This window comes from Chrysochloris asiatica, unplaced genomic scaffold, assembly GCF_000296735.1.
Source record: "Chrysochloris asiatica unplaced genomic scaffold, ChrAsi1.0 scaffold00206, whole genome shotgun sequence".
NCBI classification, from domain to species: Eukaryota; Metazoa; Chordata; class Mammalia; order Afrosoricida; family Chrysochloridae; genus Chrysochloris; species Chrysochloris asiatica.
In genome coordinates, this window is record NW_006408724.1 from 4,899,822 (window position 1) to 4,914,558 (window position 14,737).

Below are 14,737 nucleotides of genomic sequence, written 5' to 3' on the forward strand. Positions count from 1 at the left end.
GCGGAGCAGCTGGTAGTTTCGAACCGCTGACCTTAAGGTTTGCAGCCCGATTCGTAACCACTACGCTACCAGAGCTCCTTACAATACAATATAGGAATTCTGGTGTGGCGCTGTGGGTTAACGTGCCAGACTGCAAAGCCATCTGAACTGTAATGTCGGCAGTTCAAGCTCACCAGCTTCTCCTTTGAAATCTTATACAGGGTCACTATGGGTCAGAATCTACTCAACAACACTTAACAACAACAATATAATACAATATAATATAATATAATACAATACCCCCTCCAAAACCTTCTGGAGCTCTGGTAGTACAGTGGGTTACAAGCAGGGTTGGTAATCGTAAGGTCAGCAGTTTGAATCTATCGGCTGCTCCCTGGGAGAAAGATGAGGCTTTCTGCTCTTGAAACGATTTACAAACTCAGAAATGCTACACAGATTCACTAAGAGTTGGAATCGACTCCACAACACATAACCACCACCACCATCTAAAATTTTAGCCTCCTAAGGTACCACAATCCAATAAGCTATCCATAAAAAGTCATCCTCGACTCATGTCCTCATGTAACATGTCATCAAGTTTCTAACATCCTATTTTCTAAATAGCTATGAGCTTTCTATCCTTCTGTCTGTTTTCATTTACAACATGTCAGTCAGAGTCTTCAATATTTCCCAACCAGATTTCTGTAGTAAGCTTTCTTTTTTGAGTTTTAGGGTTCCTTGAGACTTCCTCCATCATGCTACCAGAGATCTGGCTTAGATTTCCCCAATGCTCTTTACCACTTAAAGGATAATGTTAACAAAGGCATGAGGCCATCTCTTGATCTGGTCCTTGCCTGACTTTAGTCTCCAACTTCTACTACTTCCATCACCAACAATTTGTACTACTGTTGGATAAGCACTAGATTGCTAGCTAGCTACAAGGTCAAAAGGTCAAACCCAGCAGACTCTCTTTGGGAGCAAGATGAGGCTTCCTGTTCCCATAAAGATTTACAGCCTCAGAAACTCTATATAGTTTTGAGTCTGAATCAACTTGATGACAGTGGGATTTGGACTAACGGAAAGGCGGGTAGTCTGAATCTACCCTGAAGCTATGGAAGAAAGACCTGGAGACCTGCTGTCATTAAGACTGGTGGTTGGTAGTGGTGATTATATGCTGTTGAGTCAGTGCCGACTCATAGCGACCCTGCACAGGGTTTCTGAGGCTATAAATCTTTGCGGGAGCAGACAGCCTCATCTTTCTCCCACAGAAGGGCTGGTAGTTTCGAACTGCTGACTGTGAGGTTAGTAGCAGCCTACAAAACCCTCTATGGAGCAGTTCTGCCTTGTAGCATATGGTGTCACCATGAACCAGATCAAATTGAAGGCAGCAGGTTTGGTGTTCTGAGGTCTACCGCTTTCACAGGTGATAGAAATTCAGGCTAACGTGAAGTGATCAGGTTGCTAGCTTATGCTTTGTATGCTGGAGAGGTAGGTTTACTGAATCTCATATGTATATTTTTAATCAAAAGATATCATAGAAACCTTATAAAATCATGACTTTACACAACACATCTGTTTAAGTTTAAATGAAAAGCAACTGTTATCAGGTCAAAGATAAAATACAATACAATACAATACAATAAAGCAGAACAGGAGGTCACAGTCATAAAAAATAGATTTACATATCTAAAAGTCTTACCTAACGTCTGTCGGAAAGATATCTTCCATCCTCTTGCACTTTGGAATGAATCTGTCTTGAACACCAGGAGCAAACTGTTATTGTTGCTCTTAACATTTGGCGGAAGCTTGGAGCCACAGAATTTTCCAAGAAGGGGATCACTGTTGTTAGAACCATCATAAATTGCCAGGTAGTCTTGGGAGCAAAAGGTGGAAGGAACCACATCGAAATCACTGAACCTGTGAAGTGTACTTTGTTAATACTGATGTTCTCCATTTAGAGTTCTATTACATTGTATGTACCTCTTGCTCTTGAAAAAACCAAAAGGCAAAGCAATGACTAAAAGTAGAAAATCCAAGCTTCATTTAAGAGGAAATATTAAAAACAATACATCATTTTATTGATTAATTCAAAAGTTTAGCAAAAAAATTTTGAGTATCTATGAAACTATGATAGGAGCTAGGGATATAAGATACAATCCTAGACATCAAGGAGTTTGAAGTCTTGGACACATTAATTCTATTTGAAATCAAGTTTTGACAAACGGAACTGATTTTTCTTGTTTGAGCAATACATTAGTTTTCATCTCATTTGGTTTTGTATGTGTACATCAAATAGTTTTGCTTTGTTGATTTGTGAAAAATAAGATGTAAAAAGGAAACCACAGGGAGGAAGCAGGATAACTGTTGTTGCAGGGAGGGGACTGTAATCATTTAGATGAAACAAAACATATGACTGGTTCAAGGAAGGCTAAAAAAAAAAAAAAGTGTTTACTCTGGTCTCTTGTTATTAAAAAAAGAAAATAATTAAGGTGTTTACTCTGGTCACTTGTTATTTGAAAGATAAAGATATTGTCTAATCCTGTGCTTATAGGAAGAGAGCTAATAAAATAGAATGATTTTAGTTCTAACTAAAGGACCTAGATCAATATTCTGTCCCTCAGTCTCTGTCTTCCTATTTTTAATGAGTATTACAGTAAGCTTTAATGAAGTAATATGTAAAAAACAAACTATGGTATCTGGCATATACCAAACCAAACCAAATCCACTGCCATTGAGTCAGTTCTGTAAATCTCTACCAGAGCAGAAAGCCTTCTTTTTCTTCTGTGGTTGGTGGATTCAAACTGCTGACCTTGTGGTTAGCAACTCAATGTGTAACCCACTAAGCTACCAGAGCTCCTTATCTGGTTTATATTAAATGATTTTGAAAATTAAAGTTATTGTTATTGTTATGATTTTGAATAACAAGAGCATGAAATAAGTTGTTTCTCATAAAAGAAAAAATATATACACTAGAGGCAAAAAAGAGCCCTAATGTGGCACTGTAGTATAAGCACTGGAATGTTAACCACAAGATCAGTGGCTCAAACCCACCAGTTGCTCTCAGAAACCTAGACAGGGCTGTTATGAGTCAGCACTGACTCAATGGCACACCACAAGAACAGCGGTAGAAAAGAATCTACTCAATTCTCATGAGTCATATTTCATTGCTATAGCCAGAAAGTCACACTTACACTCATTGTGGAGGTCACTGAAAGCGCTCTACAAAGTCATAGCTCTCTGCCTGTCTGTCCCTTAGTAGGATTATAATTCTCAACAGTCTCTCAGCTTGATGTGACCATAACACTTGCATTGTGAGCAGAAGAAACAATATGTATTTCTATTTGGAATAGTTTTAAAAATGGTTATTAGATTTGCCACATTCCCTTCCTCTGTAGTGATATTCCTAGAAGCTCCAGTAGAAGTTAAACTTCTGGTGACCATGACCAGCAGAGAGCCAAGTCTCCCTGGGCACATAGCATCAGTGAGAAATAAATATACTGAGCTAAACTACTGTGTTCAGGGGATGCGTGTTACCATTTAGAACATGTCCTGAGAGATGCATACCTGGATGTTCCTATATGGTCTAACACACTATTTTAGCTGAGCCCTTATGCTTTGTCATTTCAAGTTCTGGTGTGGCATTGTAGGATAAGCACTGGACCACAATGTCGATTTGAACTGCAAAGTTGTCCATTCAAACTCACCAGCTGCTCCTCCTAAATCCTATACAAGGACACTGTGAGTCAGAATCAACACAGTGGCACTCAACAACCTTCAAGTTTGTCAAGTAATGAAAAAACATTTGTCATTTCATGTAAGTTTCCCAAACCAGCCAAGACTTTCTACATATTTTTTTCTTCTGGATCTTATAGTGGAACTTATTATAGAGCATTTTCTTTGAAAAACTTGTATAAATTCCTTGGTATCCTCTCATTTTTGTATGTTTTCTGCTTTTCCTGGTTCATTGTTGTTATTGTTACACACTAGAATAGTCATACATGATATGAAATAATTTCAAAAATGTCATCGTTGCTCTAAGCACTGTGGAGTCAGTTGTGACTCATAGTGACCCTGTATAGGGTTTCTGAGGCTTTAAATCTTGATGGGAGCAGAAAGTCTCATTTTTCTACTGCAGAGCGGCTGGCAGGCTTAAATAAAACACCTTGTGGTTTGCGGTCCAGGGCTTATCATATGGAGTTACTGCGCTCCCCAATTTTGAAAATATCTAATGATTAAAATACATGCCTCCTTTTAAGAACCTTAAGAAAAAAAGTTCTTAAATTTTGTTGATTGAATTTTTTCAAACTGATGATGAAAACCCAAAACAAATTTTTCTTTTTTTTTTTTTCCCCAGTTTTTCTTTCTTTCTTTTTTTTAACCTAATATAATATTGAATGATCTTGCAAAAGAAGACTAGCAGGGTAGAACAATAGCTATACAATTCAAAATTCACTATTTTCTTTTTATTCTCTGTTGTTGTTGCTGTTTTAAGCGCCCTAGAGTTGGTGTCCACTCATAGGGTTTCTGAGGCTGCAAATCTTTGTAAGAGCAGAAAGCCTCATCTTTCACCTGTGGAGCAGTTGGTGAGCTCGAACAGCTGACCTTGTGGTTCACAGTCCAGCGCTTATCTTACAGAATCACCATGCTCCAAATTCGCTATTGTTGTTAAGTGCTGTCAAGTCTGTTCCAACTCATAGCGATCCTGTATAAGGTTTCCCAGGAGTGCCTGGTGAGTTCAAACCGCTGATCTTGAGGTTCAAACTGACCTTTTTCAGTCTAGTGCTTATCCTATAGTACCACATCTATAGCGACTCCAATTCCCTAAAGATACCACATTTATTTTCTACAATAAGAATCCAAGAAGGAAGATAAAGTTCTGAGTTTCCAAGAGGACTGAAACCTGTTTGGATTTTTTATTTTGCATTGGCTCAGGAGAGCACAGACGATATCTGTAAAGGTCTATGGACAAACAATCCTATGTGGTCTAAATATTTTGAGAGACCTGATAGAAGAATTTGTTTTACTAAATTAAGTGTCTTCTGTAGCATCTAAAATAGTACATTTCACAGATATAGGCTCTTAGAAAGTACACAATAAATAAGTTTTCAAACATGTAATTGTGGACATTGACACAATGTTGTTGTTGTTAAAGGCTGTTGAGTTGATTTTAACTCATAATAACCCTGTACAGGGTTTCCTAGTAGCAGCTGGTGGGTTTGAACCTCCAACCTCATGGTTCGAAGTTCAGCGATTATCCTACAGCCTGAGTTCATGCAAAAATGGAATCACAAGGCTCCATTCCCTAGCCCTTGCTGCCCATTTCAATTTAAAATCATTAAATCATTATATTAAACTACACTGCACCTGTGAGAAAATGATAACAAAATTTTTACTAGTGGAATACCTGTTCTCCCTTATACATTTATTGCTTGCGTGAAGGGTAGGAAACCAGTGTCCTAGTTTTCTACTGCTACAAAGGAACCTTGCTCCACCTTCCTTTCAATTTACAAGGAATTTCAAAAAGGGATGGAGAAAAGGGATGAAGAGATAATGTTGTTCCCCACAATCTCTTTGAAGTCCCCTGGTGAGAATTAATGTTCTCCATTGGTAAAAGAATGTTTTTCCTGTAAACAGAGTTGAAATAATTTTGTTAAAAAGGTCATTTTTTCCTACGTACTTGAGTTGAATCACTCTGTCGTCTCTAACGGTGATGACATACAAACAGTATATATTGTTAGGGTAGTCTGCATACGAATAGGCGGGGCTCCGGATGGTTCCAGTGGAGAAGTTAAACACACCACCACAGGCTGCAACAGAAAACAGGGAAAACACAGATAACAGTTATCATATATGGAAAAGATATTTCTAGTATATTCTGTACTATTTCAGTCTTTTCCATAAAAGAGATACTAATTATTTTGTCTTGAAGCAATTCAGACATCCTGTCATTGTATTTACAAATAACTGACCTTTACCTAGGGAACAAAGAGAGGGCAATGATGTAGGAAGTAGGAAAGAATATTTGAAGGCTCATTTCAGAAAGAAATTAATGGCCAAAGTGAGAATAATGAGAAAGAGTATTTTGTGTGTTGGCGTGTAATGGTTGCAGTCTCTAACTCGTATTTCACTGAAAGTCCGAGAGGGATGATGTCAAAAATTGGAAGTTTAGAGAAGGCAGGAAGAATCTAAGACATTTTTCAGCCATATGGACCCAAGAAGTATTGACATCTAGAAATCGTAAATAATATAGATTTAGATCTCCTCTACTAAGGATTGAATTTTATGCAATAAAGTACTTTCAAGTTTGATTCCCTCTGTGGTTTCAAATACTTAACCCTCAGATCTTAAGTATTTCTCTTTAATTCTGAGATGGGGAACACATTTGTGCAATGTGTTCTCATTATTTTCATTATTAGTCTTCAACAAGCATGAAAGACAGACCCACTCCTTACCCTGACTCTAGAAATCAATAGCTCTTAGTTATTCCTATTAGTCAATAAAACAACAGCCATAAAAATGGAGCTGAAGCCATATTAAAATAAATTTAAATTCCTCATTATTTCTTGGTTTACACTGAAAGAAAATAAAATTGGGTCATTTAATGTAGAAAGCAATCCACTCTTATTACAGAAAGAAAAGTCTATATTTATTTTACATTGTTGTTAAGTTCCATCAAGTCAATTCCGACTCATAGCAACCCTATACAGAGTTTCCAGGAACAACTGATGTGTTTGAACTGATGATGTTTTGGTTCACAGTCCAATGCTTACCCAACAGCGCCATACCTATAGCATTACAACACTGAAATCATAGTGGCTTGGTACATTTTGATATGATTTCAATGGTTTATACATTATCCATGCATGTATTCCTTTACATCTTTTAGAAATAAGAAACAAATTGTGCCTGTCTTTTAACGTTCTTTATAACAGGGTCACTATGAGTAGGAACTGACTTGTTGGCACTTAACAACAACAACAATAATTAATATGATCTCAGCTGAGCCTACTTTTCAGGGAAAGCTATTCTCTATGTGACCATAAGTATCATGTGCTCAGACCCTGAGATACATCTGTAGTTGATTAAATATCAGATTTATGTACACATTACTCTATTTCATTCATGATTTTCAGAAAATCACCAATGTTTTAATAACGCCCAAATTTGCACATTGTAAAGATTTGAAATCTTAATAATAAAAAATGAACTCTTTAAATGAGAATTTTGTAATAGATGTGTTGCAGCTTGCGTACATTGTTTTAGGAAAACAAGGGACAAAAGAGTAGAATGTGAAGCAGAGTTTTACGCCTCAATGTAACAAGCATCCCAAAAGAGTAAAACACATCAGTCCTTCTGTTTAGACAGAAAAATAACTGTGGAAGAAAAGTTAATTGCTCACTTCTGTTTGTTTCAATAAACAAGAGTAACAACTATACATACTCATGATTTGCAAATATTGAAGGTCAGGATTCACAAAGAAGCTACTGTAAATGAATTACAAAAACTTAAAAGCTTTCTTCATGAGTAAATATGGTAAGTCTTCTCTACTGATGGAAATAGCAATTAATTTGAAAGAAAGTGATCTAATGCTCTACCTTTAGAAATAGGTTTAGTCAAGTAAAGATGACACAAAATAAAAATTTTGCGGGAAGGATTTTGTGACCATTTCACAGAAACTGGGATGATGAGGCAAAAAATATTGTCAGCCAACTAATCAAATAAATTTATTGTAGGAAAGAAAAAGGCCTATTCAAGTAGGGAAATTTAATCTTATTATAACACACTACCATAGATCAAATTGTCTATAAAAATAAAATGATCTTGGTAGCAGCAAAGATCTTTTACCCCTTCAATAGCTTGTCTCTTCACTTAGAATTTGATACATTGCATTTTAAAATTATTATATAATTGTATGCATTTCATTTTCTCTAGGGATTATTTTTATTATCATTTTGAGTATTGTTTTTTTTTAAACCCTTTCCTAACAGAAGACCATGAAGACATTTTCTCATATTTCTACTAGATTTATAAGATGTTGCTTGTCACATTAGTATAGTAATTTGGAGACATGAAACAGGCAAATAGATATTTCATGCCATAAAGATACAACTGTACAATGTACTAACAACTAAATATAGCAGAAATTGCACAAATAAATACTTTTATTCTCCATTTCATTTTCAAATAGTAGTTCCAACCAAAATTACCAACTCCAAGCTTTGGTAACATAGTGGTTACGAATCGGGCTGCTAACTTCAAGGTCAGCAGTTCGAAACTACCAGCTGTTCTGTGGGAGAAAGATGAGACTTTCTGCTCCCGTAAAGATTTGCAGCCTCGGAAACCCTGCGCAGGGTCACTATGAGTCGGAACCGACATCATTGTACTTAACAACAACAACCTTATCCACACACACACACACACACACACACTTTAAGGAAAACTGTCTCAGGATTCGGGGCCAAATAAACTTTTTTTTTAGAGACTTCTGAGACTTCCACATTAGTGATCATACAAATGAATCACATATGAATCTTCTTACATGAACTACACACATACTAAGATAAATAAATGAGGAACAAAAAGAAAACTCCAAAGTGCATCACTATGGTTACTCACGGGTTATCCGATAGGAAAACTTGAATCCAAAGTCTGTGATGTGTGCGTTAGAGTAGAAGTTAAGCAGCACTGGACCAGAGATGGTGATTGGAGCCAGGGTATCATCACCGCACAGGGTAGCAAACGGTGCAGAAGATAAGTTGTAACCTCTAATAATGTGCACGCCATCATTGATACAACTGCCTTCAATGGCGGAGCGAGCTGCACAGAGCAAAGAACCGCCAGCAGGATAATCAGAGTCAATGTAAAAAATAAATGCTGTACATAGTAAACCAAAAAGGCAAAGACAATTTTTATTTAGTAATTAAAATGAGAATCAAAGTGTATTTTGGGAAGTCAATATTTAACTTTGTTTTCTGATGAAATGATATTCCCCCTAGTTAGCTTCTGTAAGGAAACAAGTTGAACTTCATAACACATAAATCCCATTTTGAAATACCCTGATATTTTTTCTGTATAAAATGTCTCGGTGATTATAAACTCAGAGTAATTTTGTCTCCCAGGATATATTTTGTAATATCTGACAATATTTTGTTGTGTTACAACCTGGGTATGCTTGTTGTTGTTGTTGTTGTTGCTGTTCAGTGCCGTTAAGTCAGTTCTGACTCATAGTGACCCTGTATAGGGTTGCCAAGGAGAAGCTGTTAAGTTTGAACCACAGACCTTGTGGTTCAAACCGACCTTGTGGTTGGTCCAGGGCTTAACCCACTGGCATGTGAATCGTAGAAGTTAGAGAATCTTCAAATCATCCTGCAAAACACAGAAAACTCTCCTCCATCACAACAAAAAACCCAGCTGCTCCTCAAAAACCCTATGCAGGGTCACTATAGGTCAGAACTGACTCAAAGACACTTAAAAACAACAACAATAAATGTTCATACAAATGCTATTAGCTTAAGGGTTTAGCCATTTAAAAATAAAAAGCATTGTTTTGTTTTATAATATAAAATATATTATAACATTTTGACACCCCCCCCAAGAAATATACAAAACAGAATAAATAAGAAATTGAAAGGACTATAACCTCTCCAGTTTTCTTTACAGGTTAATACAGGTTATATACTATTAGCAGATTATTGGGATCATAGTAAGCAAAATCTTTGGTAATTGATTTGTTATTAACATAACACATCATGAATTTTTTATATGATTAAAACCTGTTCTAAAGCATTGCATTTGAGTTAAAAAAACAAACAAACAAACATTGTATTTAATGAAAATATCATATTCTAACATATGGAAGACATCAACAAAAATGTCAGGCAAGGGCTTCCAAAAATTTGCTCCTCCATAAAAGCAACAAAAAACTGGCAAAAATTGTCAGAAGAAACTTTCAGAATGCTGAAAATTAATCAAAGGTTTGCAGCAAACAGGAGAGTTTATTCAAAAGAATAATTGATCTCCATAAGAACAGTTAGCTTTGTGGTGTTTTAATTTGCACTTAGCAGTAACCTTGAATAACAACTCCTCAGAAACCCTGTACAGGGTGGCTATGAGTAAGAACCGACTCAACCACACTTCAAAACAATACTCCCAGAACTGGAGGGAGCAAAATAGAGCTGTAGCCCTTTATACTTCCTCCCAACCAAACGGTTATTATTTTACTTGTCCAGTGGCTCCCTAGAAGACCACATTCAAAAGGATTGTCTTTGTTTGACCTGACTCAAAACTTACCCAGTGCCAAAAGCTTCTCCTCAGTGGGGTTTTGTCAGAAACACTTATGGGCAAGTATTTTAACATCAAGGCTACTTGAAGCATGGGTAACAGTTGGGACAAACAATAGATCAACTAAGAAGCTTGAAAGGAAAAGCTGATGAATGAGATGTATATAGAAGCTTTAAAAAAATCTCTGAAAGGGGCTCTGGAAGATTACATGCATGTGTGGGGCTCTGTGCACGCTCCCATATGAACTGAGAAGGCCCTACGCATCTACCTCTGAATGACCTGACATCTCTGCATAAGAAGGAACTGAAAGCTAAGACAAAGTTGTAAGTGCTTGACTGAATGTTGAAGCTGTGCTCCAATAAGCACACAAAGCCCCTTGACAAAGGCTGGGAGATATACTGATTCCAGGAGTCTAAGGAAATCTCTGTTTAATCATATCCTAACCACTGGCAGAACTGAGCAGAGACTTCAGTGGCCACACACAAAATACATAATTTTAAAAATTAGTTCAGAAAAGTTACTAAACAAACAGGATGGGTACGGAAAAGCACCCAAAAGATGAGGAAAAAAGAGAATTATAAAAAAAAATTCCTATTTCTGGCTTCGTTTTCTCTGGAAGCCCATATACCCCTTTTTATTTTTAAACCTGCCTTCAATTAATGGAGATAATCCAGTATCATCCCTGTAAACATCATACCTGAACTAACTTGAGCATATTCTACTATTTAAAACTGAAAGAATTTTGACTTATACATTTCCTACATATACGTATATTAAAGTGTCCCCCTTTTGGAGTATGTGAACATAATATTAGAGAAAATTGGTACTGTTATAGGAAAATATCTAAGTAGTTTAAATGTTAAGTTCTTCAGGAATGTACTTGCTACCTTAGCTAATTTTATATCCAGCTTGAAGACATATTGAGGTGTTAATTAAAAATATACTTATTAAGTTAACCTCAAAGAGTTTCCTGTTTTTTAAAATCCTAAAATAGAAATGTTTCTAGGAGGGAATAAACCTACAAGTTAACAATGTGAAAGGATTAACTTCATTGTTAATTCTTCTTACCATGTAATTAGAAGCAATACCAAATTGGAAAAACATAAATGAATTAAATTCAGATTCATGGTTTTGATTATGGCCAAAGTATGTGCCTTATTTATAACCTCAATTTGGTTCCAAGACACTAAGAGCTCTATTGGGATTTAAAAAATTCAGAGTAGATGGATTTGAATATCAAAAAATACATTCATACGCATTAGTTATAGAAATAGCTTTGGCCAGCAACAGTATGGAAAAAGCTGCACAATGAAAATCCGACAATGAAACGAAATATTGTTCATACTAGATGAACATATTACTCTCACATTAGTTTAAATAGTTTGGAATGCACACGTCTTTTAATTACTAGAGAGTTAGCTTGTAAGTTGTTTTCTTAATGTTATAGACTATCACAAGGGTGGCTGTCTTAAAAAATTTTTTTTTAAGTAATAAAACACAAGGTAAGGTTTTCATAGTCCTTATTATGGAGTAATTCATTAAACAGAATAGCTGAGTTACAGAAAGTTCATCCAAGAAATAATAGTGGCATATTGAGACATCATCAAAACTTACTAACCCTAAAGAAAAGGTCTGTGTTCATTAATAAGCTGTATTGGGGAGAAGTGAGTGAAATTGAGGGGAGATTAATTTTTTTCTAGATGGCAGTAGAATATCTAATAATGTAACAAAGGATTCGAGACAATGTGCCCATGGCCAAAGCCGGATGTACTAAATGCAAAAATTAATACTTTGGATCATTTTCCTTATGGATTAAAACGTTCCTGTTTTTCACTAGGAGTCATCAACATTAGTAGGATACCCTTCTAACTTTTCCCCACAAGATAGCAAACATCTATATAATGCCAAACTTTAATAAAATGATCTATTTTCCATCACTTCATATGCAAAAGTTGGGCAGTGAACAAGAAAGAACAAAGAAGAATTGATGTATTCCAGTTATGGTGTTGGAGAAAAATATTGAATATACAATGAATGGACTACCAGAAAAATGAACACATTTGTCATGGAAGAAGTACAGGCAGAATGGCTCTTAGAGGCGAGATTTCCTTTCATGCACTTTAGGCATGTTACCAGGAGGGACTGGAGAAGGACATCATGCTTGGTATGCTAACGTGTCAGCATAAAAGAGGAAGACCCTCAATGAGAGGGAGTGGCACAGTGGCAGCAACAATGGACTTAAACACAGCAACGATTGTGAGCATCCTACAGGGCAAGGTAGTGCTTTGTCTCATTGAACTAAGTGTGGCTTATGAATCCAAACTGACTCAATAGCACCTAATAACAACGACAACAACAACTACAACCTAAAATATACGAACGTATATAATTAGTTCATTATGAGAAAGGGATGCAAGAAAATGGTATATAAATATGCCATTGGGCATCTAGTGATTTTGCACAGTACGTGTTGCTCTCAAGCTCTACACATCACCTTAACCTAAGAAATCAGTCTAGTCCTTCAGTAAGAAGACATTTGGTTATAAACAGCATGTTGTTGTTGTTGTTGTTAAGTGCCACTGAGTTGGTTCCACCTCATAGTGACTCTATATAGGATTTCTAAGGAGCCGTTGATAGGTTTGAATTGCTGAGCTTGTGGTTAGCAGTCTAGTGCTTATTCTATCTACAGTGCCATACCAAAACTCCAATAAAGATTATGTTGTTGTTAAGTCCCACTGAGTCAATTCCGACTCATAAGGGGCCTGTATAGAATTTTCAAGGGGCAGCTGGTGAGCTTGAACCACCAACCTTGCGGTTATCAGTCCAATGCTCATCCTACAGTGTCACACCTGGACTCCCAATAAAGACTATGGTGATGGTTGTGGTTGTGTGCCATGGAGTTGGTTCCAACTAATAGCAACGTTGTATAGGATTTCTAAGTCCTGGTGTGGTGGTAGGGGTTAATGTGCTGACCTGCAAAGTTGGTTTGATCTACTAGGTTGGTGATTCAAGCTCACCAGTAGCTCCTGGGAAACTCTATACAGGGTCGCTATGGGTCAGAACTGACTTGACAGCACTTAACAACAACAACAAAAAAAGCTTTATTGGAACAGAAAGCCTCATCTTTCTTCTGTGGAGAGACAGATAGATCAAACTACTGACCTGTGGTTAGCAGCTTAGCTCATAATCCATTACACTACCATAGTAAAGACCATATTGTTGTTCAGCGCTGTCGAGTTGATTCCAGCTCATAGCAACCCTATACAGAGTTTCCGAGGAGCAGTAGATATTAAATGTTGTTGTTGTTGTCAGGTGCCATCGAGTCGGAACCGACTCATAGCAACCCCATGCACAGCAGAACGAAACAATGTCTGATCCTGGGCCAACTTCACTACCGCTGCCACACTTGACGCCATCAATGATGCCACCTGGCTGATCCATCTCGATGGGGGTCTTCCTCTTTTTCTCTGACCCTCCACCTTCACCAGCATGACATCCTTCTCCAGCGACTGTTCTTTCCAGACAATGTGTCCAAAGTAGGAAAGACGAAGCTTAGCCATCATGGCCTCCAAGGAGCACTCTGGTTGTACTTCTTCCAAAACAGATCTATTGGTTCTTTTGGCAGTCCATGGCACTTTCAGTATTCTCCTCCAACACCACAACTCAAAGGCATCAATTCTACGATCTTCCTTATTCACTGTCCAGCTTTCCCATCCATATGAGGTTATTGAAAATACCATGGCTTGGGTCAGGCGCACCTTAGTCCTCAAGCTGACATCTCTGCTCTTCAATACTTTAAAAAGTTCCTGTGCAGCAGATTTGCCCAATGCAATATGTATTATGATCTCTTGACTATAATTAAGGGAACATATTAAATATGTTCCCTTAATTATAAAGAGCCAATACATATAAACTCAAAATACACAAAAACTTCCAAATAGAATATAGTTAAAAGCAATGTGGTGCTGTAGGGTAAGTATTGAATTGCTAGCCACAAAGTCATGGTTCAAACCCATTAGCAGTTTCTAGGAAACCCTACACAGGCTGCTATGAGTCAGAACCAACTTGATGGCACTTAGCAACAGCAAGTCTCCTAGGGAGAAAAGAGAGCTTAGGCATGTTTCAGAAAATGTTTCTCTAGGAGCATTGTTGTGTTGTTGCTAAGCACCATCAAGTTGGTTCTGACTCATAGCGACCCAATGTATAGCAGAATGAAGTACTGCCTGGTATACAGAAACTAGTATTGGAAATGTAGTGATTATGAGATTAGAGAAATGTATGTAACAGTATACTTTTAGAGCAACTTATTTTAGTAGAAAGTTTCTTTCTTAACCTTCCAGTAAGGAAAGCATTGTTGTTGTTATGTGCCGTGGAGTCTGTTCTGACTCATAGTGACCCTGTACAGGGTTTCCGAGGCTGTAAATCTTTACGGGAGCAGAAAACCTCATCTTTCTCCTGCGGAGCAGCTGGTAGTTTC

General features: G+C 37.0%; 1 protein-coding gene across 1 annotated transcript in view; it reads right to left on the reverse strand.

Moving 5' to 3' along the window:
- Positions 1–14,737, reverse strand: part of CUBN (cubilin (intrinsic factor-cobalamin receptor)) — a 384,343-nt gene that overhangs the window by 57,835 nt on the left and 311,771 nt on the right. The window contains exons 57-59 of the mRNA XM_006872611.1: positions 8,596–8,796; positions 5,657–5,786; positions 1,679–1,896 (exon numbers count right to left, since the gene is read on the reverse strand). Coding sequence (XP_006872673.1) covers positions 1,679–1,896; positions 5,657–5,786; positions 8,596–8,796 — 549 coding nt within the window. The remainder of the gene's footprint in view (positions 1–1,678; positions 1,897–5,656; positions 5,787–8,595; positions 8,797–14,737) is intronic.